The sequence below is a fragment of the Clavelina lepadiformis genome, chromosome 9, assembly GCF_947623445.1.
Source record: "Clavelina lepadiformis chromosome 9, kaClaLepa1.1, whole genome shotgun sequence".
NCBI lineage: Eukaryota > Metazoa > Chordata > Ascidiacea > Aplousobranchia > Clavelinidae > Clavelina > Clavelina lepadiformis.
In genome coordinates, this window is record NC_135248.1 from 15,487,624 (window position 1) to 15,514,656 (window position 27,033).

Here is a 27,033-nt window from a genome sequence, read left to right on the forward strand (position 1 = left end):
ACTCCAGCAGATGGCGCTCTCTGGATAGGTTCGGACCATTCGTTGTTTCGCACGAGATTTGTCACAAACAACCGTCTTTCATGTATCGAGTTCCATTGCTCATGTGAAAGGAAACGTCGCCTAAGAAAGCTCCGGTCAGCACTTGCCTGCGTTTCTACGCCGAAGGCGCTGAACAACGCGCAAGAACATGCCTTGAGGTTGTTGCTGGAAGCATCAATTCAAACGCCAAGCCTCGAAAAGAGCCTGACGTATCCTCAATAGAAAAGTAGAGTAAGAAACCTAATCGTTTTAAGGAATTTATGATTTACACACTGCCTGACATTTAACACAATTATACTTATGGCCTACTGGTAGGCCTGTGACATGTTACATTGCATGCACCACTTTCACATCGTTGTGTCAAGCGTTTAATTTTGAATGTATCTCCCCTCAGTCCCCTGCTTTCATTATCTCCATGACTGCAACCAACTGTGGTGCTCTGTTATCAGCCTACAAGTTAACCTCAGGTAGCTACTTAGTGCAGTAGTTTATAATGTTTACTATAGGTTGCCTTAATACAAAATTTGTGCCTTATAGCTCACTCAAACTTAAATGCTTTGAATTATATTCTATCTGTTTATACTGTGTATTTCTATTGTCGATCTCGGCTTGACTCACGCTACTCGAGACTTGGCTATAGGCCTATTTCTACAGGTTTTATCAAGGTCTATCTGACAGGAAGTTACGTGGCGTTAGTGGGCGCTAAACACTCACAAACTGCCATTACGAATATTATTGTGTCGTTTGATTTCTATTGGTCGTTGTAAGTGAAGGTCATGTGAGCGCAAGGACACAGACCATGCTGACCAGGTAAGTATTCTGCTCGTGACAAGGTCACAGGCGGTAGTGTGCGTTCTACGTAACACATGCTCTATAGCCTGCTACACTGAGTTTAAATATTGCTTCCTGGGAAGAACACTTAGGAGTCACAGCCAGGCATTAGAAGCCTGGTGCCTTCTCTAGCGCACCCACTCGGTCACTTCATTTGCAAAAAGTAGGCTGCTATAAATATTTCATAACAAAAGTTTAAGTTGCACATTGATTGACATTTAGAGAGAGTTGACCCTGGTCCACCCGGTAGAGTCGATATTTTCACCATATCTCGCTCCTTTCAGATCATCTTCGCCGACAGTTTGTGGGGAGCTGCAAGGTAGAAGGCTCCGGCTACCACCCCTTCTATCGATGGAAACTCACTCGCATCAGGATCAGGAAGAAATTCAAATTTCCTCACCATGGAAACCAGCATGATGAAGATTTCTAATTGGGCGACGTGATAGCCAATGCAGTCTCGTGGTCCGCCAATACCGAACGACACCACGTGATCAGATTTGATGAAATCTCCATTTTCGTCGATGAATCGTTCCGGGTCAAATTTGTCGGCGTGTTTCCAATATTTTGGATGATTGTTGACGCCCCAAATATTTCCAACGACCTTACAAAAGTGATAAATGTAAATCAGCTTGTTGCAAATTTCCCATTAACCCCATAACCCAGGGGTGGGCAACATACGGCCCGCGGGCCGGATCCGGCCCGCGACGGGATTTTGAGCGGCCCGCAGACAGTTTCCGGTCTTACATGATAATGTGGCCTGCGGCCACATTCTGCCGCAATCCCTGTATTGGGTCACTGAATAAGTCCAAGTTTGCCAACCGGAGAAAGATGGCCGTAAATCTACTTGTTCTGTTCGGGTCTACATACATTTATGAGCAAACATTTTCGACCATGAACATTAATAAGACAAAGCTGCGTTCCAATCTATTCAGGAATCCGGCCCGCCAAGTACTTCATTTTCTCATATCAGGCTCGCCGACCGAAGAAGTTGCCCGCCCCTGCCATAACCCCACTGCTTGGATAGTTAGACGCACTACAGCTGCTTACAGTTGTTCCTTTTGGAATTTTGAACTCTTTCAGCTCCATGTCTTCAGTAGTTTCATGCGGTATCGTGAATATGACCATTGTACGGAACCTCATTAGTTCTTGAATGAATGCATTCGTGTAAGGCATGCTGGCTTTGGATGACGTGTTCACTTGGCCGTCACCTGCGGATATTTGTAAATAATTAATTTGTGCTACTGGCCCTAAAAAGCGAAAATTATGCCATGTTCAAACGTGCAATGTTAGCGGTATCCATGGAAACCTAACAGTTATGAAATGTGTCAAGTAGATTATTTAAGACGCTGTCAAACTTAGAAATAAATGAACTGAAAGACAAAGAATTAATGGTTTGGTCCAAAATATTTATTACTATGTAAAAGCTATATTTCAAGTATTTGGATAAAACCACAATTTGCGAACGTATTCTACTCACCAATAACTTTATTAATTTCTTTTCGAAGTTTCTTCTGAGTTTGAGGATAATGAACCATGCAGAGGAGGCCCCAACTCAACATGCCTGATGTAGTCTGCCCTCCAGCGGTGTAAAGCTCTCTCATGTACTGTACCAGCTGCTCATACTGTGAAGAAGATGGAACGCATGTTTTTAGCACAGAAGATAAGATATATTGGCTACAGGTTGTTTTCTCCGCTTTATCAAATAAGTCCTAATCCAGTAAAAATGAGATTACTTAAAAACCCTAGAATGCCATCACACATATTTTATGAGTGCAGTGACGCTATAACGAAGAGGTATACGTAGCGCATATGGAGATGCCTCTTGGCAGGCAATTAACCAAAAAGTGATCATATTTTCTTGTAGCTCAAGGAACCTCACCGTATGATGGGGAGTGTTATTCTTCACTTCTTTGACGTAAGCGTCGACGAAACCTCTGACGTCATCCTCGCTGTAACTCTCTTTGTGTTTCTCGATAACCTCTTCACATACTCCTACGTCACACAAGACAGGTCGCAGTGTGAGTTATTCGCTGAAATAACGTCGCTGGAAACATGGCACAAAGTGTTCGACTCAGCACGATATAAAAAGCCAGAAGTTCCTACCAATTAAATCTCTAAAATTCTGCACATTTTCCTCGTTGATTCTTTTGAAGAATGGAAAATTGATCAAATTTGACATTAAGCCCATCAGACTAATCGCCTTGGCTGCAAATCCAGGCTTGTCCATAACACTGCGCGTGCGCAACACAGATAATTTCAATATGTTCCTACTCACTATCAACTTAATAGGTTTTAACAAACATGGGCATGTACGTTTTGCGCAAAGCAAAGATCAATTTGTTCAATCCTTCATCGTTGTAATCAGCTCTCGCTCCAAACAAGATGCTCCATAGCACGTTGCAAGATGCTTTGTCGAAGAGCAACTGAAATACCGGAGCAAGAAACTTAATGTACCACATAGGGTTAGTTCGGATATCAATAATTTTTACTATCCGGATAACGGATATATCCGTATATTTGGAATTTATCTAACCGGTTAACCGGTTAGATAACTGCTAAGTGAAACAATCGATTTCACGAGGTTTGCATGAAAAATGGATTGTAAAATCATTACACAGTTTTATTGCAGATCTACGCACACGCGCAGTACGAGCGAATACGAGAAAAATCACGCAAATTTAATGTTCACTGCTTCTGCAACGCCCTCCTTATAAAGCACAATGCATCATTCAATCATTCATTATGCTTTCTTTGTGACGTGATACTAAATTTCACTCGTGTATTTTACGAGTATCATAGTTGAAAGTATAAGACAGGGATGGGCAAACTGCGGCTTTCCGGCATGTTTTTTGTGGCTCTTCTAGTCGAATCGTAAAATTTCAAAAAAATTGTAAAGGCTACCAAGAGTACCGTTTATGAACGTTTCTCTCTTTTTCTTTTCCTTATTTAGGCCAGCATTCATGACAAGTTGTTAATTATTCAAATTTAATGATATTTTTCGATTGAGGAATGCAGATATGGAAAAATTAAACGATATAACTATTTATGACGTCATAAGTTCTTATGACTTGGCTCGTCAGTAAAAATTTAACAACCAAAGCGGCTCTCGGGTTCAAAAAGGTTGCCACCCCTGGTATAAGACAATAGAAGGGTGAAAAAAGGTTTAATTGCGCTCAGCGGGAGTCAGCCTCTACGTAACAAAGAATGTTCAAACTTATTAAAAAGTGTAAAACGCATTAGCAACGATACTCTTTTAACCGGTTAACCGGCAGATTTATATCCGGATATCAGATAGAAAAAAACCCTGCGGTTAACCGGTTAACCGCTATCCGGATAATCCAACCCTAGACTACCACAGCTCATGGCAATATCCACAAGTAGAGCTTTAAACCATTACCCGAGGAACAAACGCTTTTCCATCGTGCGCTTGTATCGCATCTACCAGGAACTCGGCTTCAACTATAACTCGTTCTTCGATCGTTTTAGCTCCGATTCCAGCGCTGGAGTGAAGAGAATATGTTACCGCATGTTTTGCAAGTGGGTTTGTAAGAAATGTTGTTTCGTGGTTTGTTGAGTTATACTGAATTTTAAACACATAAGCTGACTTATTCCAGCTGCATGACCAGATTCCTGGGTGATGGAAAGATTTAAGTCATTCAAGAACAGTCATGAGAAAAACATCACCTTAAATATGGTTTCTTTCATGTTTATGAATCGCACATTTCTGTGTTTATAAATAATTTGCAAGTTACTAATAACGACGAAATTTACCCGCGTAAAACCTTCTCTCCAAACGCCCTCTGTGCTTTAAAGAAGTCCCCAAACTTGACAGAGGCCAAACCCAAGCCTTGGTTGTATTGATTGACCAGCGGTATGAGCGGGCGACTGGAGCTCTTGTTTTGCTTTTCGACGAACGCCTTAAAAATTATTTAAGCCCTGAGGTCAGCGAAGAAATAATAAATCGCTACTTGTTGACACCGCAAGGAACTCAGCGATGCAGAACGACTGATACAATTGTTACGTCGGGCAACGTAAAAATCACTCAACCGTTAATTACAATGATCAAGTAATAGTGAAGAAATACGGAAACCAATTGCAAATTCGTGATCAAAAACATAAACAGAGCCTGTTGCAGGGAGTTCATCCACATGAAAGCATACACCATGATGCAAGGTATTTGTGCAAATTATGGGTCCGTATAAAAAGTAACTAACTAGTCATCTAAAGTTTGTGAAAGTACGACAAATTTTCAAAGTTTATGACATTAGCAAAATTTGACAAAAGGAAGCAGTACATGGTGAAATAAAAACACAGGGTATAGTTTGGCACTGAGAAGGTTAACTTTATACTTTTCGACAAGAGGTTACGCAACCATAGCCTGCTTCTTGGCCTTTCGCCGCTATTTCACAGTACACCTGAAGAAGCAAGTTTAAGCTTGCGAAAGCTCGTGTCGAAAAATATAAAGTTAACGTTAAGAATGCCAAACTATATCCTGCTTTTAGTTTTACTTTAAAATTTGGTTAACACGATTCGGACAACATCAACTGTACATGGAGTCAGACCTACCTCATACATGGAGTCAGACCTACCTCATACATGGAGTCATAGTCGTTTAAAACGACCCAGGTCTTATCTCCCATCCTCACCGACATTATGGATCCGTAATCCTTGCTCCAGTTGAAGAAAGCTCTCGATGCATCGCTTCCAACAAAAGGAGCACATCCTAGGAAGGGAACTCCTTTACGTCCCGGAGGAAAATTGTGAGGAATTCCGCGACAAGACATATTCAATGGCAAGAACCTCAATTCAAGAACTTTAAAGTGTTAAATTATTCTATCGGAAATGCCTTCAAAATAGATATTTTGCGATAAGTCTCTTTCCATTATTGCTTTACCGTCATATTCTTTGTGCCTGCATTTCTCTCTGCATGAATCTGACGTCTATATTTTGAACTTCTGCCTTAACTGACTCGGGCCATGTTCACTTCATAAATAAATATAAATTCCCTTGGCTCAGAAGTTGATACTTTACCGGACACCAAGCACTTCTCTCTGGGTTACGTCTGTCACATGTAAGCGTCTTCATTCATCGATGCAGCACGTTGCACGGTGATTGACAGATGATAATGGTCCGCACACAAGCCATGGTTGGTTTTTACAGAAAGTGAAACGACTTCTATTTTATCGCAACGCACCGGTTTAAAAATGCTCGCTGGTACTATTCCGCGCATTTGTTTAAACTGACATAGATGCCTGAACCCAAGTGATTATGCGCGCGCATTTGACATAAACAAATGCCTTAGAAGAAGCCATCAGTCGTGCGTATATACAAATAAACTTGAGAGTATAAACGTAACTTACGCGCTTGCAACGGGGTTACGGGCTTCACTAGGAGGCGTTTAAATCCGTCGTGTATCTGACTGACGTCTGACTCCATAGGAAGACCTCGCCCCGATCCAAATTGTTGGCCGGCAAGCGAGTTAAACCTGATAAACGTTTAATTATACAACGTATTGAACAGAGTGGATGTAAGAAACGTAAGAGTTCAATCAAGTCAGTTACGCAGCAAATGACAAACTATGCAAAACGTTAAGTAACTTGGCTCCACCATAAACACGATTATTTACGACCGCGGTCGACCGAAGATGTTCATCAAATCCTTTCTTAAGTCGACCAGCAGCCGGCTCGCTCACAAAATTTCAGAAATAGTGAAGCATCATATCAGGCCATGAAGTAAAAGCGAGGGCGCAATTAAACCACCTCGTTTTACTCCTCACGAGAGCTTTCTCTTTAGTTTTTTTATTTTTATTTCTTTGGTTTCTTTCTTTTCTCTTCTTTTTTCGCTGCTTCTCTTCTCGATGCTCAAGATCAGATGAAAGCAGTAATAAAACAACAGTAATATTCGAAAAGCTTTAAAGCTGTTAGGAATTTCCAGCCAACCATGTTTGTGATATATTTGCTTTAAATAGATTCATTTCAAACGTATTAGCAGCTCGAGTTCTCATGATAGCAAAAATCTCTACAGTAGAACAAATTCCTAAGTAATCTACTTCCAACTGACAGCTTTCATCGCTGCGTCCAACTACAAATATATTTACATATTTATATCATAGTCGGCATTCGTTATCTGTTTATGTCCGTCTATTTGTATTATTTCTATGTTGGGTTTCGTGACCGTGCTAATTAACGCTCATTTTTACCGAGACGTTTTTTACTTCATTCCCATTGAGAGCTTCTATTCTTTGCTGCGTTCGTTGTTTGGTTTGCGAAGTTTCTACGTAAATGTAATTCCGCCATAATAGTTTGCAGTTCACTTTTCGCTCCCTGCAAGCAATGATGAAAAACAAACATTAGGACACGATTAACTTTTAAACCAGCTCGAACTGTTTGTCGAAGTAAGCGGGATTGTTTACTCGTGCGCGCTAACCTCCGCTAATCTCGCTAGACACGGTCTAAGACACCAGCGCCAGATGAAAGGTTCCTGTCGGCAGACACTTTATGTTCAGCAAAAGAAAGGGAACATCAGAGTCAGAAAAGTGACATGTTGTGTCCATGTTGGCGATTTTTCAGAAACACAATGACATAAAAAAGTGTAAACGATTCCATCGACATCGGTGAAATAAAAACTTACGCTACTGCAATTGTGAAAAGAAAATGAGCAATTCCGGTGATGACCTCATCACCTCGCATGTCACTGACTTGCACTTATCATGCATAGATTGGACAGCTCGGTGCTTGTAACGTCTGTGTACTGTCCAGGGTAAGCTAAAAAGTGAGATGTTGTCATTGTATTCAAAATTGGGAGCTGAAGATGTTGGCGCTCTGGTGGACATCGCTCGTCATCATTCTCTGTCAAAAGGAATTGTTTTGTGGGAAGCGGACGACCAATTAATAAAGGTTTGCGCACAATAGATATTACCATGGATATTACCAGGACTTTAACTTTATGTTTTCATTCATGTTCTTTGCATGAAAAGCTACAAAACTGCTCGTTAAACGTTCCGGGTTTTGTTCGCACAATTTTGCGTCACATCTTGGCTTTTGTTCTTCGAACGTTGGTCATTGAACCCCTTCACATGTGACCTGCATTGCGCTCATGAATTTGTGGTAGTAATGACTTTTTTAATCTTGCTCGAACCAATCAAGTTTTGTTGAAGCAAGGCCGTTTTAACTCTGAGCATTGGTGACGTTGATTCTAGGGTCAACATTGAGTGAGCTTGTTTTGATTCGATGTACAAATTCAAATTCATTTCAACAATCTTATTGCCTTGCATTGCAAAGCGGCACTAAAAATTTGTACAACGTGTGTCTTATTTTAACTTTGCGGTTTTTGCTCTAACACTGCTGCGTTGCCTGCCGTAGACATGCAAGCCGGCTTCATTCACTCTGCTGCCTTCCCCAGTCACAAAAGAAGGATTTCAATTCTTGACGTCTCTGCAACCTCATATCAATAAATTGTTGCACAAAGTCAGCCATGACCATCAATTTATGGCCATGGCTTTAGAAAGGTGCGACGTTTTATTTGTTTTTATTTCGAAGAAACAAAAAAAGTGATATAACTACAAATACAATTAAAATTATTCATATTCTTGTACAGTCTTGTCAATATTGACGATTTCACCAGGAGATTGTACGATCTTTACAAAGCTTCAAAATGTTCAGGTAGAAAGGTCGGTATTTACTTTGACAAGTTGGGAAAGTTGTAAAAGAAATTTCTTTTATTGTTTTGTATGTTCATAACATTTTTACTGCTTATTTTTATCCAGGGCTTGGAGTTGGGCGTTTTTCGCTCCGATTACATGTTTCGTCTCGAGGTCGATGAAAATGGAAAAGAATCTCACATTCCGAAGCAGATCGAAATGAACACAATGGCTTGTGCTCTTATGGATTTTGGCAGCCAAATAACCTCCGTTCATTCCAGTATCTTGACAGATGCCGGAATGGAAACTCTTACGTCACAATTGCCTTCGAATAAAGCCCTGAGCGAGATTGGTTTCGGTTTCCAGGCAGCTTGGGAAGCTTACAACAATCCCGACTCTATTTTGCTCTTCGTAATTCACGAGTTTGATCCAAACAGTTTTGATCTACAGGCGATGGAAGATGCAATTTTTAAAATTAATAAAGATATCTTGATTAGAAAGAAGAAATTCTCAGAACTCCTCGGCTCTGTTATGCTAACACAGGATAAGAAACTTATGGTGTAAGAATATTTGTCATATTTTATAACGATCCATCACATGCTTAGAAACAACTTGTATAGTTTATGAGCTTTTATAGCGTTGTATTGAAACCCAAAACACCACAATCTACTGCTAACCCACCTTTAAAACTACAAATATTTATCGACTAACTTTTTGTCAATGCTCACACTGTTTATATATTTCCAAATTCATGTTCCACCAGAAACGATGAAGAAGTCGCGGTCGTTTACTTCCAGACTGGGTACGGCCCTGAAGATTACATCAATGAGCGGATAACCTTGCACCTGACGTCACCATTAGCTAATTTCGGTTCAGTGATTACAATAGTTTGATAGATCGCCGGTGAAATGTAAACGCAAAATACTGCACAAAAATAGCCCGATGCTGCGTTGCATGTAGTGAAAATGCGCAGTAATGTAGTTATAATACAGTAAACATGAGTTCTGATGTAACGGAGAGAAACTTTAGTTCAGTTTGTTATGATTTTCAAAATTTTTTTCTTCATTTCGAATGACTTTTCATATAAAGCTTTGCTGAAGCACAACTCTTAGCACAAGTTTAAGTTAAACCGTGTCAACTATAGAGATAAGCTGGAGATTAGTTGCTAAACTTTCAACTTCAAATTTTGACTTGATGATTGACACAGATTGATTTGTCCTTGAACTGAACTGTACTTGGCTTCGAGTGAACGCGGTTAATTCGAACAACTGACGAGGAGCCGTCTACTTACATGATACCGGTTGAACTTATTTTGTAACAACAATTGCTTAATGTTGCGGTTTTTATTTTTCTTAAGTGTTGGGACATCCGGCGAACAATTGAGATGAGTTGCGCTGTGGTCGGTCCTATGGTTGGGTATCAGCTTGCCGGGTTCAAAAGGGTGCAAGAAGTCTTGGCACAACCGAATGTGCTTGAGAAATTTATTGATGATCCCGAGGTGGCCCGACAAGTGAGGAGCACTTTCGTTGGATTCTATCCACTGGAGATGGTAAAGAAGTAACATTAACACCAATAGTTTTAGTTTCAGTTTTTGTTGTTTGATGACTCCAGCACTTGCCACAGATGCTACAAAGATTTTTCACAGAGGTTAAATGACTTTCTTAACATTTAAGAACTCTGATGGAGACAAAGTCGTGCAAATGGCGATGAAAAACCCTGACTCTTACGTTGTGAAGGAACAGCGCGAGGGTGAAGGTGAAAGATTTGAAACTATTTTGATTTATCTAGAATACTCTCAATAACTCTTTCAATTGTCTGATAATAAACAAGCTTTTGTTTGTGCCATTGATCAGGAAACAATTACGTCGGTGATGACATAATCAAACTATTCAATGAGGTGGGCAGCGATGAAAGAAGATGTGCTTATACTCTGATGGAGAAAATTCGCCCGAAGCCAATTGACAACGTTTTTGTCACTGCCAGTGGTTTTGAAGAAATGAAGGCTGTCAGCGAATTGGGGACATTTGGAGTTACACTGGCGTACGCTTTACATCATCTTTCTTGTTTCACTCAGCTAAGTTTATGTGTTTGGTGATATCAGTAAATCTTTTACCTTCTTAGCAATTTGCCTGCGACCATAATGCGGTAGAATTTTACATTTTCTTCTTTTAAGCTGTGGAGACAAAATTATCGAAAATTTCTCTTCTGGCCATCTGCTGCGCACAAAACCTAGTGGAAGTAACGACGGTCGCTGCCTCATAGGAGCAGCAGTGCTCGACTCACCATTTCTTGTTTGAAGATGGAAAGTATGACGAACTACGCGGGAAAAGAATCAATAAAATTCCGACTTTTTAAATCTACATTCAATGGATCTTCATCTTATTTATCCTCGCATATCGTTTCAAGGATGCTTTGGTTGTTTTCTTTCACAAACAAATCTTATTTTGTGTCTGTAGTAGAATTCAATGTAGACTCTCCATCGTTATGGGGTTAAGTTAAACAAACTAAATTTAAAACAAGTGAAAGGTTTTTTCAATGCGTTCATTCTGGTATTGAAGCTGTGTTATATGCAGTGACGGTACAGTTTGTGTAGACGTTTGGTTTGTAATTGTTTATGCGGAGAGTTGTATAAATATAAAATTAATCTTAACTGGGAGCCTCATAATATGACCGATATGCTTCAGGAATTTGATGCACATTCAATGAAATGATTTATACATTTCAATCAACCAACATGTATACTTGCATTGAGAATGTGCATTTCATGGCAGCATTCGCCGAGATCTCGGGTGTGCAGAACCGCAAACTCAGGTGTGCAAGCGTGCGCCTAAGCAATCTACCTCCTGTGCAATTCTAGGCTAACATTTGTAACTATAGATTTATCAACTGATTTATCTGTGGAGCGGATAGATTTTTGTGAGTTCTTATAGAACTTCGGTCCATCGTTACCACTAAATGGATGAAGCCAGTTTTGCTCCCTCGTCGCGCATCAACGATTGTAAGCATATTTCATAGAAACGCTTTTGACATTTTCTTTGTTATGATAATGTCCTTACTGATTCACTGAGCTTTATTTGCTTTCAGAAGCTCTTATTCTTGTATGCTTGTATCATTGTTTAACTGTTTACCTTTCATAACAATTCGGTAATTTTAAGGACAACCAAATGCAAGGATTTGTTTTTAGGTCGTCAACAAGTGTAATTTCACGACATAAAGTAGTCATCAACACAGCACAGGAAGATGAGCGAAAACTTTTTTACTCGCCTCGCAGAAGATTATGAGGTAGAGGATTAGGTATCGTTAATTAACTTTATTGCTTACATGTTCCAGGAACTAAACTAAAGGGTTGGTGTTGACTAATCAACATCTGAAGACGATAAACCTGAAGTTTGCAGTGTTTGCACAAAGAACGCATTTCCATGTTAGCGTATAAAAACTTGAACAAGATGTGTTAATACATTTCAGCTGCTCGTGGAATGTGTCGACGAATCTCTTCTGATTTCTCTGCGTGGTATCTCGCTTTTTGACCATCTTTAGAGCAAGAACGTCACACATACGTGGCCGCTTTTGTCTTGTCTTACTTTTATTTCCTGTCTGTTTACTTTGCAGTAACAGCCTCATGATTTCTGGATAATGACCATGTGTTTTTCAGTTCTAAATCTTGAGATAGCTTGTCTAACAACTTCAATAATGTCACCTTTAGACACTTCAATCGTTTCTGAATAAAGTTAAGAAAAATGGAAGCTCAGTAATCCCAGAAACAATTCCTAGCAAAGCATTTCGAGTAATAATAACAGATATGAGCTTCTTCAGCCACGTGGACCATTTACAGTTTATTTCGTAAATATTTAATGACGTCACTCGAGTTGAACAAGGAACAGATTTTATCCACGTCATAAACCACAAACAATAAGAGAAAGACCTAAAACACAAAAAGTCTGAAAATAAAGGTGATGCTTTTCCGTCACCTAGCGGTCAGGATAGACAACGCTGCCTTAGTTGTCACTTCCCAAGTTAGCGCGGGAGTTGGAGAACATGAGTATACGAGTTCATAGCAAGGCAGCCTGAATGCGCCGTATATGCCTGTAAAAACGCCTAATTTCTTTGTTTATATTATTATAAAGGGAAATTACTAAAAATGCAATTAATCGAAATTTCCGACTGGAGCTTCTTGAAATTTTGTATGTCGCTGTAGTACGTCATAGGCTTGTGGTGGTCCTTCGTCTCGACCAGCGGTTGTCAAAGTTTGTTTCATGATCCTCCCTTAAAACCACTGGCCTCGACCTAAACTAGAGCTCACTATGATAACAAACAACTTGTGAAGAATGAGCTCTTTCTAGTGGCACGAATGATGATTGCATGGACCTGTCTCCAAGTAAAACGCTTAATCCATGGACATTACTCGAGTAATTGTTAAGCGACGAATTTAAACTGTGTAATTAAACAGGAAAATTAATAGCTTTGCTGGAGTTTGGCAGCCTAGTCAACAGTAGAATATAAAAGTCAATATATAAGTGGTAATTAGGTGGTCGATACGTGTACGTAATTCAGCGCGATCACTCACACTTGCAAGTGTGGACATGACACGAATTCTGTGAATCTTCTGTTATTAAGATCAGTTCTGTGTTTGTAGACTTCTTTCACGTTCATGACATGTTACAATAGAACTGAGAGCGTTTCAAATTTTCCACACTTTTGTGACGACACAGATGAAATGAGGACTGATGTCATAATTGATGGACTCACTCACCACCGGATGTGAAACATTCAATTTTATCGCGGATACCGCGCGACAAAAGACACAAAAAGTTTTTAAACTTTTCTCTTTGGAAAGATCCTCAATCGCTGAACACGCTCGAACTCGTGTATGACGTTACACTACGTGATCTTCCACGTGACCGATGTCTTCTAAACGACAAAAATTTTAAGTTTCGGTAAACCTAATTTTATTTGATAAATTTCCTACCTTCGTCTTCTGCTTCTAGAATGTTCGCTGCTGTAACGATCGTACGATCTGTATCGAGAGCGCCGTCTACCGACAAATATCAACACGTTAAAGTCAAGTGACTGCCAAACGTTTAAACAAGATTTCTCAAAGCTAGAAACTGACGTAACTACAAAGCGATACGATGTATATGAAACTAAAATCAATTTCAAGGAGAAAAAATGTTATCGTGAGGTTCCCACGTTCAGTAGAAATGCTGGGCGGTTGTAGGTGACGTAACATACCTTGAACGCCCTGGTCTATAATGACGACACGGTCTATCTATGTCACTTCCGGATGATGACGTATAGAAGGAAGAACGGTCACGTGAGCTGTGAAAATTTTGCAGAAACTCAATTGGTCAAGTTAAGTTCAACGACAATGAGCTAATAGTTCAACATGAATGACGTCATAAATTACCTGGATGAGGAGAAATAAGAGTCAGAGCTACTTCGTCGTCGTCTTGACCGCGCGCGTTTGTAACTCGCGTACGACGATGACCTCGACGAAAACCTGCAAAGTCATGACGTTACATTTCTAATTTTGACGTTTTACGCTGATCTCAATTTCCGAGACCGACCTGCTGCTGCCTGACCTCGAGTGGTGGCGCTTCGAGTGCTTGCTCCTGTCGCAACGAGAGAAGATTGAGCGAGATCTTGAGCTGGGTGAAGTACAAGACTTATGTGCGATTGTAAAACAGGCAAAACTTCATTCATCGCAACTTGACAATAGAAACATTATAACTCACCGGGCACTCCAAGATGAGGAGCTCCGAGAGGAATAGGAAGAGCTTCGATGCCGCTTCCTTCGTCGTGAACTCCTTTGACCTCGACTCGACCTGGAGGATGCGGGGGAGGGAAGAACTTTGTCGTCGCTGGCAACAAAATGTCGACGAGTGTTTCGAGCAGAAATATTTGAGTCCGAGTCACATCAAGGAGTTACTCACCTGCCCTCTTCGAAGAACTTCTGCATGGCTTCCTCTGTGACGTCATGACTTGCAAACATGGCCGCCATCTTGTCGTCACTCAACCGAGTTGAATCTGACAAAACATAGAAATTTTAACGAATGCAGAATCGCAACCATTACAGTAGTGACGTCATCCAACACAGCCCAAGCACTTGAGATGAGCTGTGGAGCACAACTAGTGCTTGGCCGAGCCATAACCAGAGCAGGTAATTACCATAGACGGGTTCCGGCGGTCTCTCTGGTTCACCTGCACAATAAACATCACATTAATCTCTATCAAATTGATCCTGCCCTCGCAACCAACTCGTCTTACTTTCGTCCGGCAGCGGCGGGGGTTCGTCGTTCTTCGGTGGAAGGGGATTCCCCATGAAATTCATGGCCATCGGAAGTCTGGGAGGGTAGCCCATGAAATGAGGGTGGGGGTAGATTGGGGCTGGAATTCCCCTGTGCACCATGTAGGGGTTCATGGCATAGTAGGCGTGGTAGGGGTTCATCATGTGAGGCACTGGGTTCATTTGAATATTGCCGTTGTATGTGCTCGTTGTAAATGACGTCATATGGCTTGTGGATGTCATGCGCGCCATGTTGCTGCTTGAGACATTGGCGTTGGTCGTCGTTACTGCAAGCGTGGCTGCCGATGGAGCCACTGGCGCGGCGGTAAGTTTGGTCTGTTTTGTTTTGTCATTTGCAGTTTTGTTTTTGTCTTTTTTGCGTTTCTTTGATTTCTTAATTTTCTTTTTCGAACTTTTCTCTTTGCTTACAGCTTCTTGCTTGGGGAGGTTGATTTTGAAGACAAAAGTCTTCTTGTTGGTGGGAAGCGGTTCATGCAGGGTCAGTTCGTTGTCCTCAGATCCACTCAGGTTTGCTTCGATGACCTCATTCTGTCCAGTTTTTTCATGATTTGATATTTTCGACATCGAGGTATTTTCTTTTCCTTGATCCCCATCCTGCTTTGATCTTCGTCGAGATTTTGTTTCCACAGATTCTTCATCAGACCAGATCCCGACATCTCGGACTTGTGGAATTAATGAGGATTCTTTCTTCTCATCTTGCCTCTGTTTCATCTTGTTGGTTTCATGTGAAGGAAGAATTCCGAATCCGGAAGATGAGTTGGATGTGGGACTTTTAATCCCAGCATTTGACCCAATCTCCTCCTCACAAACTACAACAAGATCATTTGATGGAGATACAACCTCTGTAGCTACTCTTTACTTTAACAACAAGGCAATAGACTTAGTTACTTTTTTCAGTCAAGGCCTCAGGGTCATCTGGGGCTTGATCATTCTTTTTCGATCTTTCATTTTGCTCAGGAAGTTGATCACCAGCACAGAGCATTAATGCGTCTTCAAGATCTTCACTGGGACTGCTCTTTGAAGATTTCTTTTTTTCCTGACATGGACAAGACACATTTGATAGAATTAGATGAAGCCGTAAAATTGGAAGTGATGACAACAGCAGTAGTCATCACCAGAAATGTGAAACATATCCTCAAACTTACCTTATCGTGAAGAGATTTCTTGCTTCCTGCTGGAGAATAATATGAAAATGTGAGTGAAGATTATCATACAATTATCCCAAGATTTATTTTATTAATTACCAACTACGGGCAAAAATATTTGCTAAACACATCAAGTAAATATTTTTGGTCTGATTTGTTCAAAACTATCTTTGGTTATTTCTCTGGAAAGGTCATCTTTTAACTTTTGTCAATTCAAAAAGAGGAATCTAGTTCCATGATAGTGGAAGTGAAAATCTCATCGATTTACCGAAAAGATCAGGATTTGAACCGATCTTGTTGTGTTTCATCATCAAGCTGTCAGCTTCCTTTGCACTCTGCACATTTAAACAAGAGAACTCTAGTTTTCAAATAAACGCATAGTTACATCATAATGAGATTTATTATTCAAACGATGCCATTTTGTGTCTCTTATCAGTCATATTGGGTTAAAACTTCTTGGAAACTTTTACCGCATCTTCCAATTCTTCACCGAACTCTAGCGGAGGTTGCCATGGTAACAATGTAGGCTTTTTCTTTTTATTTGTTTTCTTCATCAAAGATTTTTTGAAATCTTCCAAAACTTTTTTATCTGAATACAAACACAATAATAGTTCGAATGACGAGTTATTTCTGTCGTAGATAGACACAAGTTTGACAGACCTTCATTCCCTGCTGTATGTTTTGAAGATTTTGAAAGTGATTTTGGAAGCAAATCCAGCTTTTCTATTTTTCCTCTAAATAATAAATGTGGGTTATAACAAGAAAATAGAGAGGTTGAAGTAAATTATACAAAACTCACCTTTCACATTTTGAGTTCTCTTCAGCCGATAGACCAGATGAGTCGAAGGAACTTTCACTACTGCTCCATCTAAACACATCAAATTATCGATCTGTCGTTAAATGCAACAAAAATGTTTTTAAATTAAATATTTTATTCTTTTAAAAACAAGGAAATCTCAAGCAAACGACTTCATTTACATTTTCGTCACTTTCTTCTTCTTCTTTCTGCGTTCAACTTTGCCGGATGAGATTGCATTTGGGCAAGGTTTCACACAAACTCTATAAATATGCCATAACGCAGTCATAGAACAACTGTCACTAATATATAAGATGTTTATAGGATATCTTAAGAAAAGTGCAAAGAACTCACATATTGTCGAGATGAGCTTCAGCATCATTCTTGGTCGTTTTATCTAAAATTGACAAAAGTTTCAATGTTACTGGAGAGAAAGTGTAGAAATGGATGAGCCCAGACCCTGCTACCTCAGGCAAAAGCGCACGAACCAATACAAAACCTCATTGAGTGCATACAAGCCACAAATGATGCCATTAGACCAACTATATTGTCTCTTGATAATGATCGACATCGAAGGTTCAAATGTTCAAACTTTCAATATTAACTGAATTGGACAATCAACTGGCCCACAGTAACGAGAGTAATCTTATTTATCTATTAACCATTCATTAAAATTACTATAATATAATTTAGATTTATTGTAACGAAAAAATCGTTTACCAAACTCATTCTTTGAATTGTAGTTTTCTGCATTTTTGCTGCTTTCAGGTTGGGACCGGGGCTGCAAAGTTAAAAATAAAGAAACAAATTATTGATATGATTTCAACACAACAATCAACCACACATTGCTTTATGATGTCTTTAAGAAATTATATTTTTCAATACAAAAACTCAACAAAATTCTTTGAAACAATCAAAGCAGATGAAAGATGCTTAACAAATAAAAAGCTACAGCAAACCTTTTTGTGTTTGAGAAGAGAAGCTGCATTTGATTCATTTCCATGCAAACTGTTCAATTCACAATTCCCTGCAAAACAAGAATTGAGTTAGATCCTGATGCAACAAAGCAAGTCATCATCGTTACTCATCAGTGTTATTGTTACTTGGAAGTATGATCAACTCACTGCTCTCCTCCTCTGAATGTGACTCTGGGGAGTCCCACTTGCTTCTTCCACCGACTTCCTCTTCCACATCAAGCTGAGAAACAAGAGAAGTATATTTGTAAGTGAAGCAGATGACACTTCACAAAATTCATCCTGATTCCAAGGATGTTCAAACCAGCAGGTGGCGCATTTATGAAATTGCTAACCAACAACAAGCCTAAAAAATTGCTACAAAAACATCGCTGTTGCTTAAACAAGTCCTGCGCCAAAGAAAAAGAAAAGCAAAGATTCACCGAGCGCTGGAAGAGATTCGAGATTATGTGTGATTAAGGTTGTGGGTTGAGGCAACTTATTGTTTGCTCACATCAGAAATATGCTGGGTGGGATCAATCTTCTATACAAAGAAATTATTGGCAGGACACTGGGAGATTTTTGCTAATTAGGAATGCTCAGATACTTATAAAATAATTTTTTACATGACAGCTCCCTCCCACTGTTAATTGGGTAGAAAAGAAAGCTAGAAACCTTATTCGAAGATACAGGAAGATAAGTCACGGCAGTGATCCTTAAATTGAGAAGAAACAGAAGTTTGTAATTATCATTTTGACATTTATAGAACAAATACAGCACAGAATGCAAACTCAAAAAGAAATACGCATTTTCGACAGACGCCGATTCTACATATTTCATAAGAATAAACCACTTAACTACCCACTCTCTACTATTCATTGATATTGCAACTAGTTGCTTTGCTGTTGAGTTAATATTTTATATCAGTTACTACGTTACAAGTGATTTATATTGCACTGACATCATCAGCTGGCACTGGCAGCTTGGTTCTATCTCGGGAACTTTTTTTCCGCTTCTTCTGTTTCTTCTTCTGACGAAATTTCTTCTTTTTCTTCTTCGCTTGCTTCCCCCTGTCATTGGTCGACTTTTCTTTGGGTCCAAATACCTCGTCATTATCTTGCCTGCAAACATCAACATCATAAAAAGCAGAAATACAATTACTTAAAAGCTTAATATAACATCATAAACACATTTATCATCTTAACAGCAATAGGAGCGTACGAAATGGGTGACTTCATATCATCTTCACCATCTGACCATTTCCCGTGATAACTTTTCACGTCACCATCACTCTCCCATAAGTTGGGTGAAATCCTGCAATAAAGCTCACGTTGAACTTTCTAAATCAAGGCAACTTTTCCCACTGAACAAACTTGCAAGGCATAATGGAGCAGATGAACTACTTTTAAATACTAAGGTAACTCTATTCTACAACATGCACGATACATAAAGCAACAGATGAAATTATCAAGAGCAACAGCGTTAACACACAAGTGGGCTGAAAATCATTGAATTTATCTCAAATTTTACAAAAAAATACATTTTTGATACTTCTACACTAGCATATTTTAGATTATCTTTAATCTGGATAATAAAGTTGTTTTTTACATAAATAAGACTTTCAGCCCAAGTTTAAAAGCGTCATTAGCTTTACATTTAGCAATTCCGAAAGGTATTAAAAACTTCACACAATACCTTACCTCCCAATGAAAAACCTTTAAGCAAACCACTTTTCCTGCCGGGTGACAAGACAAAAAAATTTATAAACATTTGTCTGTGGCGGAAAAAGCAAAATGTCTTCATACGGAATGAAAACAAGAAATTAATTAAAGTGGAAACTGTACACATACAATTTGTGGAAGAGACAAGATTTGTTGGTTTTTATTAAAGTTACAATTAAGTTATTGCTACAACAAACTTACCGACAAAACAATCCACAAGATCCAGATTATTCACGAAATGGCAACAACCATGTTGGAAACAACTATCGCCAACTTACATCTAAGTCTCGTTCAAAGTTAACAAAGATAAAAGTTTGTGAAGAGCTGACTGTATTTACAAGGTCCACACCACAACAACACAGACATATTATATAACACGCGTTTTAATTGCATTGAGGTCACTTTGCCACAAACATATTTGCATTTAACATTTCTCGAAAAATTTTATGACGATTGTCAAAGGTTAAAAGTGTAATTACACTTATTGGCTCACAAATGCTTGGACCACCACAGATAAAAGTTTTGGTTTCGTTGTTGTCAGACCAGCAGATCAAAGTGATTTGGGGAAAAATAAACATAAAAACACGAGTTAAGACAATGGAGTGATAGATTAACGTTTAAACACAACTACAATTAACTAAGTGAATCTAAAACTTGTAAAGCAAACATAAACATATGTTGAGCTGCAGTTCATTGACAAAATTACACGTTAATTCATGGACTTATGCCCTGATCCTGCCCCGGAGCACACAACTGTGCATGTTGAAGGAGATGATAGAGCTGTGGCGATTGCTTCAATATATCTGAGTGAGGTGGGACGAGGATCTTAATCTGATGATGAGGAGCGAGATCTTCTCTTCCGACGATCATCATCCGAACTACTGCTGGTGGAGGACGATCTTCTTGATCTTTTCGCATAAGATGAAGATCTGCTGGATGAACTTCTCCTCCTCCTCCGAGATGCTGATGACCTCCTAGGCCTGTATGGACTCCTTGACCTTCGACCTCCACGAGATTGTGACCTCCGACGGGGTCGATACACGGGAGAGTGCCTTCTTTCTCGATATGAGCGAGGTCTTGACCCAATCGGACTTCTACGACGATGATCTCTTGACCTGCGTCGTTCCATAGATCGACGACGACGACGATCGTGTCCTCTTGATCTGGAGCGACTTCTCATTCTATCTCTGCTCCTCCTCCTCGGAGAACTCTTGTCATCATTTTTGCGCTTATCAGGAGACGCTGACTTTTTTCTCAGAGGTTGCGCAATGTGTTGTTCCTTGATTCCTTCTTCCACTTTTACCTTGGTATCATCGGCTGCTTGATGAGGTGGAGCAGCATCTTTTCCTGGAAACTCCTGAAGATCAGCTGAAACGTTCATCAACATCACTTCATCCTGAATAGACTCAACAGCAGCTATCTCCTTATCCACACCATCTTTCTTTTCTTCAGGAGCAGCGATTGGTTCTTCAGATGCGGATGGTTCTTCGTCCTTGATAGCTTCCGTGGATTCTTCCACTTCCAGCTTGACTGGTCTGTTCAACTCCTTGTCTGCAACATCCACTTCAGAAACTTCCTCTTCGACGATCTCAACAGAGTCTTGAGGAGGCAGTAGATCATCTTCCACCTTGATGTTTTGAACATCCAGTTCATCTTTCACCGCATCAATAGAGTTCATGTTGGAATGTTTCGGTGAAGAGGCAAGATCTTCGTTATCACTTGAAAGATCCGCTTTATCCTGGATCGAGTTCTCCTGCTCGGGAATTTTCTCATCATCGCCGTCACCTCTCTCAAACTTTATCACTCTGTTTGATGTCGATGTTTTATCACGCAATCTGCCACGATCTCTATCATCTCCGTTCTGGATGTGACCCCTTCCCAAGTCCCGATTATCGTCCCTGTTCATGTCGCGCCTTCCCCTGTCACGCCCCGAAGTCTGTCTATCGTCCCCCCTGCTCATATCACGACCTATTGACCTTTTCTCATCCACCGGTGATGTGGAGCCTCGCCTCCAACGGTCCGCGGAAGACTTTTTCTCCAAAGCCCGTTCTGCTCTCTGTGCCGCCCTCCAGTGAGGAGGAGTCTCGCTCCCTCGTCGCTCCCTCCATGATCCGTGGCGGCTGTGGCGACGGGGGCTGCGTGAACGAGACCGTGATGGGGTTCTGTATCGCTGGATATCAAGTTTAAATATATAATTATGTCACAAGTATGATTATGACATCAGCAAACAACAGCATAAAATGAATGCGAGCAAGCTTTGAAGAAGCATAAAACAAAGAGTTAAAGTTTAGCCTGAAATCCAAAATAATTCTATTATTCCATAAAACACTGCACATTACGATATAATTTAACAGATTTTTAACTTTTGTTGCGGACTAGTGGACAGTTCATTTGTTGCATCATGACCTCATTATACAGATTATCCACATGACTGGATGAAGGATACTAACCAGCGATCCGCGACCTTTTATCTTGCGGCCTGACCTTGATGTCCAACTTCTGCCCTGGCTTCTTTCAGAAGCCGGTGTCTGACTGTCGGTGCCAGTTGAACGGTTCCTGACATAAAACAATCACAAAATAAATTTGCTGTATTCCTTGTTAATTAGTTGTATTCCTACAATCTGATAAGATCTCCTCTACACCACTGGCTGCAAACACCAGATCATTTTGACAAGTAGGGGGCAGTATTTGTCTTGTCTCTATTCCAACTGTTTTGCACCTTCGCGAAAAAACTTTATTTGTTGAATTCAACAACAAAGAATCGGCGCCAATATCACGCATTTTGATGCTTATCGGCATCGGCCTGTTTCTAATCCAGCTGCTGATACCAAAACACTTTAAAAACGGGTGAATTGGCTCGCTCCAAAAGCGATGCCTCCAAATTATATTCCTTTAGTGCTATTTGTTGATGGTGTAGGATTTAGTCTGCACCACATGCTTTTGAAACACAAACTGTTTGATAAGTGAATAAAAGTGTTTCAATAAAGTTTAGTGTAACGGGTTGGTAACCTTCAAAATTTTGACCTTAATATTTCCGTTATACTACAAATTAAAATCGGTTTCTTTGGCTGCTAAATAGTTGATAGTGAGGTCGATCTAGCAGCAAGGGTTATGCTCATGACCATCTTTCAACTAAACAATTGTGCAAAGTTACCCGAGAGCTGAATCAAAACAAACTGAACAAAGTGCTTCTGTGCAGGCTCTTTTAATGGGGATTGCCCACAACCGAAACAACTTAATACAATTAGTTATAAGATGTCAATCGCATGCACGAGAACTAGCAGCAATAACATCTAAGTGAAACAGATTTATGAAACGATTTGAGTTCAACACCGTTTTCTATCATCGCAACGTCGTCATCAGTGTAAGAACGTAAACGAGCACGATTTCATGCTTTGGTTTCACTCAATCCTAAACATAGACATCTTACCCATCCTTGGATCCAATTCTGTCAAGGAACCTGCTCGGTGGAACATCCGGGATTTCTTCTGCTGATATTGAGCTCCAAGTTGTTGCAACCGGTTTCTCTTCTACCTCAGGTCTATAATTACGAGAAAATGTTGAATGAAGTCTAAAGTTGCAAATACTCTGGTGAAGACAATTGTTTTCTATGGCCTATGTTATCGGGAACCACTTGAACATTGTTCAGTAAAACTAACTCCAGTTCCTCTTTAACTTCTGTGTGTTTTTGCTTCTTCTCTTTCTTGTGCTTTTTCTTTTTCTTTTTCTTGTTTTTCCCATCATCAGAGTCTGAGGCGTCCACAGACTCTTCCTCTGATCTCACAGATTCTTTTCGCTTCTCTGGAAACCACATTCACAGTTGATAAGTTGATCACCAACCACCGATAAAATACGGCTATTAACCATTAATAATAACTAAAATCAGACGATTTTGCGCCAGATGCCCAGTTGCAATGAAACTCGATGACAAAACATAAACCAGGTGAGAACTGGAACAGGCAAATTACTATCAAATGATTTAGCTACAATTTCAATGATGTGAACAAAATTAACAAACAAAAAGTTGACGTACTTTGCTTCTTCTTGGACTTGGTTGCTAGCACCAGCTCACCACAGTGCACCACCTTGCATTCAGTCAACGGCCGATTGTTGGCGTCGGTCTTTTGTGACTCTATTCGCTTCACAACTGCTTCCCCATTCACGACTCGACCAAAGACAACATGGATGCTGTGGATGGATGGAGAAATGTGACGACTTGATATTATTTTATCAACTTAGCATAAAGAGTCAAAGATGTGAAATACTGACGCCAACTCACCCATCTAAGTGCGGGGCTGGCTGGGTGGTTCTGCAAAGACACGGCAAGTTAATAAACCTCATGAATCTCCTCGATTCATCAAAGCCAGGAGCAGGCTGATAACTAGACGAGCTGCAACGACTTACATGAAGAATTGTGAGCCGTTCGTGTTCTTCCCTCTGTTTGCCATCGACAGTAGGAAGGGTTTGTCGTGTCTCATTTGAAAGGATTCATCTGCACAAAACCCAGAGTTTAAAACCAAGCAATAGAACTCTTATATTTTGTTTTACTCTTTCTATTCTAGGTTTATGAGCAGAAGACGCGATGGCCGACCTGCAAAGTATCCGCCAAAGATGCTCTCCCCACCGCGGCCATTCCCTGCATGAAGAGAAGTAAAGACTTGAGGTGTGTTCTAACACCAAAATCTATCTTAATTCTGCGCAGAGAGAAACTGTGAGTACACAGCATAGACATATCATAATACAAATACAACAAACCTTCACAAGGAGTTCACCTATCAAAATAGATGAATTAATAACCAACAATGATGTGTTACATAAAACTAAAAGCTTGCCACATTGACAAGGATAATAAAGAAAGTCTACTTTGAGTTTGAGATATTTTTTCAAATCTGGAATAATTTATGGAAATCTTAAGATGTCCAGTGAAGAAATTAAGCAAGACATGAATAAAATCATGAATAGCACATACGACCTCACACATGTTTGCAGCATGTTATAAGCTTAGCAAGTTTTAAAACAATTCTACACAACGACATACATAAAATAATCAATCCCCAAGTAATTTGTTCATTATGAGCCCAGACCATTGATAAAAACACGCATCACATGATGTCTATAGATTACCAAGTTTAGTTACAATCAAGATAGTTGAGGAACAGTTTGACTTGAAATGTTCTACAAAGGGCTAAAAGCTACCGGTCGATTCCCGGCCTGTAGTGGTGGTGACTGGCATGAAAGCAGCTCGAGACAAACAGACTTAATAAACCAGTCGATCAGCTTCTCATTAAGATGACGGCTGCCAATTTATTGCTGACTCACCTTCACTGAAGTCTCCGCTCTGCAGCATGAAGTCATGGATGACTCGGTGGAATAAGACGCCTTTGTAATGGAGGGGTTTCTTGGTGGTTGCTCCCAGTCCTCTCTCTCCTACAAATTCAAATCATAAACATGATTGTTTTTAAATACAAAGGTAACAACTCACAACTATCTAGCCATGCGATGGAAGCACAGAGTGTGATGTGAAATAATGCACCAACGCGCCTGCTTAAGTATTCAGCCATCTCAACTAATCATGATATAACTCACCAGTGCAAAGACATCGGAAATTTTCGCAAGTTTTTGGGCAAACATCAGCGAAGAGCTCAAATATGATCCTTCCAGCTGTCAATCATGAAAAAGCAAAGATACAAAATTCATTAGAATCGAGATCAAAGGGAACGAGAGCAAAATTAAGTTTCTCTGCATATTTTCAAATAAACACTGAAAAGCAAAATCAGACAAAGAAAAAGTGATAAATTTTGAGTAAAAGAGCAGCAAAGCAAGTCAAGTGCGGGCCCCATGAGGTGTCTTGGGTCGGTGCGGGGCAGTAAATACAAATTATTGGCAAATGAACTAACATGAGTTGTTTGCATGGAGGTGCTCTCTCTAGATTCAATGCCAAATATATCGCCCTTCAACCAATGATGGCTTTTCACTTTTTTTAACTTTAAGTAATGATAACAACAGTCTTAGTATAATAGACAATTTCTGTCCTTCAATTTTAAAGCAGTAGCATCAAAGCCACTTTTTTTACTGTGGTTAGTAGCAATGTGCCAAGTAAAGAAGACTATGACATCCGCGAAAATAATAGTGAGAACCAAATTGTTAGATATGTGTGTAATACTTATTTTCAACAGGCAAAATTCCAGACGTGTAACTTTAATCACTTAAAAATGCCAAAATAGATAAGTCGGCAAGGCATACGCATGCTTACAAAATTGCCACGTACTAAACGTTCTTCTTCCTAAACAGTGGTACTCATTGCAACCGCCAGGAAAAGTCAAACACGAATATCGTTCTTTGTTTTTTTTTTCAGCAACAATGCAACAAGGTTCTTTGCAACTTCAAACTCAATATTAATCATCAATGTTGGCGAAACTTTCGATTGTGCCGTGATGCCAATACAAGGCCAAAGATTATATACACAGATACACAACCTCAACGACTAATTGGCTCAAAGCCAAAGTATCAACTAATATAGCCCAGGTGTTATATCCAGGAAAGAGAAAGGTAAACATAAATCTGAGTGAAGATAACAAAAATTCTATATATGTATAAACAGCCAACATATTTCTCCTTCAACATAGGTATTAAAGTTCATGTGGGTACATATACAATATTTAGTCAAACCGAAAATTTCACGAAATATCATCCATAGGGTACTGATTTCTTATCACCATTCAAAGAAATGCGTAGAGTGTACTTAAAAACACATAAAATCTACCTTGATCTCCGTCAATTTCTACGTCAAAGAAAACTCGGGGTCGATGTTTCTCCTTCATTTTCACTCGATCATGAGAATAACCTGGACCTACACAAATCCTTACAGTGCTGCATGCAAAGTAAAACATGAACAAATGCAAACAAACTGTCGTATCATGTCAGTCAACATAACTACAGTCCTACAGGAAGCGAAACTATGGTGTGCAATGCACCAATAATCATTGGTAAAGTAGGCAAGTAAGAAGTAATAAACATAATATATAATTACAGTCAGTATCCTTTATACTGGTATCATAACATGAAAAGACTGAGACACTAAACCAATAGGTTGATGTGTACAATTTAGTAAAGCAGTTGCCACACTTTCCATTATCAGATTAGGTTGCACCGCTGCCGTGTGCCAGGGTGAAAATACTTTTTAATCGCTGAAAAGACGAAACATGAGGCAAAACGAGCTCTTTATTATAATAGAAGAACAAAAGCACAAGCGACGGTCAACACTGGCCTCTACTAAACTCTAGGCTACTATTGTGGACAGCAGGCTGGCATCGACAAAAATTTGACATCATAGACTACTACAAAAATACTACAGTATGCGAGGACACACTAAAAGCCTGAAAGGGCTGAAACTGAAAACAATGTCTCCCAACTATTCCTAGGCCTATTTTTTTCGTTTCAACATTTTAAGCCCGTTCAGGATTTTAGTGAGATTCAGTATACTTTACGGTCTGAAGGTACTTTATAGTAGTCTATAATGACATGCACTGAAGCTTCAATTGTTTATTTGCTACAATTTGTCGTGAAAACAAACAAGTTTAGCGTTTAGCGCACGTTGACAAACAT

The 27,033-nt window shown here is 39.7% G+C and overlaps 4 protein-coding genes across 4 annotated transcripts; 2 read left to right on the forward strand and 2 right to left on the reverse strand.

Annotated features, from left to right (window-relative positions):
- Window positions 1–1,019: 1,019 nt before the first annotated feature.
- LOC143471015 (cytochrome P450 2J2-like) lies at window positions 1,020–5,713 on the reverse strand. The gene is made up of 9 exons (XM_076969332.1): window positions 5,460–5,713; window positions 4,642–4,787; window positions 4,268–4,370; window positions 3,184–3,293; window positions 2,974–3,101; window positions 2,750–2,862; window positions 2,348–2,492; window positions 1,918–2,078; window positions 1,020–1,471 (listed from the first exon to the last, which is right to left on the reverse strand). Exons 1-9 carry the CDS (start codon window positions 5,652–5,654, stop codon window positions 1,151–1,153), a joined length of 1,422 nt encoding a protein of 473 aa, XP_076825447.1. The 5' UTR covers window positions 5,655–5,713; the 3' UTR covers window positions 1,020–1,150.
- Window positions 5,714–7,391: 1,678 nt separating this feature from the next.
- On the forward strand, window positions 7,392–10,265 carry LOC143471309 (glutathione synthetase-like). The gene is made up of 7 exons (XM_076969747.1): window positions 7,392–7,766; window positions 8,232–8,377; window positions 8,467–8,539; window positions 8,636–9,069; window positions 9,273–9,379; window positions 9,867–10,058; window positions 10,183–10,265. Exons 1-6 carry the CDS (start codon window positions 7,647–7,649, stop codon window positions 9,890–9,892), a joined length of 906 nt encoding a protein of 301 aa, XP_076825862.1. The 5' UTR covers window positions 7,392–7,646; the 3' UTR covers window positions 9,893–10,058; window positions 10,183–10,265.
- Window positions 9,894–10,806, forward strand: LOC143471429 (glutathione synthetase-like). The gene is made up of 4 exons (XM_076969880.1): window positions 9,894–10,058; window positions 10,183–10,264; window positions 10,363–10,549; window positions 10,683–10,806. The coding sequence occupies exons 1-4, from the start codon at window positions 9,894–9,896 to the stop codon at window positions 10,804–10,806; spliced, it is 558 nt and encodes a 185-aa protein (XP_076825995.1).
- Window positions 10,807–12,314: 1,508 nt separating this feature from the next.
- Window positions 12,315–26,249, reverse strand: LOC143471430 (uncharacterized). The gene is made up of 33 exons (XM_076969881.1): window positions 26,192–26,249; window positions 25,015–25,089; window positions 24,748–24,855; window positions 24,020–24,064; window positions 23,833–23,920; window positions 23,708–23,737; window positions 23,462–23,616; window positions 23,088–23,229; window positions 22,859–22,969; window positions 21,879–21,984; window positions 21,405–21,598; window positions 18,929–19,021; window positions 18,669–18,828; window positions 17,879–17,951; window positions 17,714–17,781; window positions 17,475–17,535; window positions 17,109–17,151; window positions 16,937–17,017; window positions 16,758–16,826; window positions 16,619–16,692; window positions 16,429–16,547; window positions 16,227–16,293; window positions 15,959–15,987; window positions 15,702–15,849; window positions 14,774–15,622; window positions 14,675–14,707; window positions 14,440–14,533; window positions 14,242–14,367; window positions 14,074–14,154; window positions 13,914–14,006; window positions 13,739–13,825; window positions 13,476–13,541; window positions 12,315–13,417 (listed from the first exon to the last, which is right to left on the reverse strand). Exons 1-33 carry the CDS (start codon window positions 26,247–26,249, stop codon window positions 13,348–13,350), a joined length of 3,696 nt encoding a protein of 1,231 aa, XP_076825996.1. The 3' UTR covers window positions 12,315–13,347.
- Between the last annotated feature and the right edge of the window lie 784 nt (window positions 26,250–27,033).

What these genes read in the sequence shown, in the direction of transcription:
- LOC143471430 (XM_076969881.1), bottom strand. Translation starts at nt 26,249, where the DNA reads ATGAAGGAGAAACATCGACCCCGAGTTTTCTTTGACGTAGAAATTGAC. An exon ending in CTTTGGCGGATACTTTGCAG is followed by an intron (nt 23,921 to 24,019) that starts GTCGGCCATCGC and finishes GGTTTTGTGCAG; the next exon opens with ATGAATCCTTTCAAATGAGA. An exon ending in AACGGCTCACAATTCTTCAT is followed by an intron (nt 23,738 to 23,832) that starts GTAAGTCGTTGC and finishes GTGTCTTTGCAG; the next exon opens with AACCACCCAGCCAGCCCCGC.
- LOC143471015 (XM_076969332.1), bottom strand. Translation starts at nt 5,654, where the DNA reads ATGTCTTGTCGCGGAATTCCTCACAATTTTCCTCCGGGACGTAAAGGA. An exon ending in GGAGAGAAGGTTTTACGCGG is followed by an intron (nt 4,371 to 4,641) that starts GTAAATTTCGTC and finishes TCTTCACTCCAG; the next exon opens with CGCTGGAATCGGAGCTAAAA. An exon ending in AAATTCCAAAAGGAACAACT is followed by an intron (nt 1,472 to 1,917) that starts GTAAGCAGCTGT and finishes CACTTTTGTAAG; the next exon opens with GTCGTTGGAAATATTTGGGG.
- LOC143471429 (XM_076969880.1), top strand. Translation starts at nt 9,894, where the DNA reads ATGAGTTGCGCTGTGGTCGGTCCTATGGTTGGGTATCAGCTTGCCGGG. An exon ending in GATTCTATCCACTGGAGATG is followed by an intron (nt 10,059 to 10,182) that starts GTAAAGAAGTAA and finishes TTAACATTTAAG; the next exon opens with AACTCTGATGGAGACAAAGT. An exon ending in GGAACAGCGCGAGGGTGAAG is followed by an intron (nt 10,265 to 10,362) that starts GTGAAAGATTTG and finishes GCCATTGATCAG; the next exon opens with GAAACAATTACGTCGGTGAT.
- LOC143471309 (XM_076969747.1), top strand. Translation starts at nt 7,647, where the DNA reads ATGTTGTCATTGTATTCAAAATTGGGAGCTGAAGATGTTGGCGCTCTG. An exon ending in CAAAATGTTCAGGTAGAAAG is followed by an intron (nt 8,540 to 8,635) that starts GTCGGTATTTAC and finishes ATTTTTATCCAG; the next exon opens with GGCTTGGAGTTGGGCGTTTT. An exon ending in CAGGATAAGAAACTTATGGT is followed by an intron (nt 9,070 to 9,272) that starts GTAAGAATATTT and finishes ATGTTCCACCAG; the next exon opens with AAACGATGAAGAAGTCGCGG.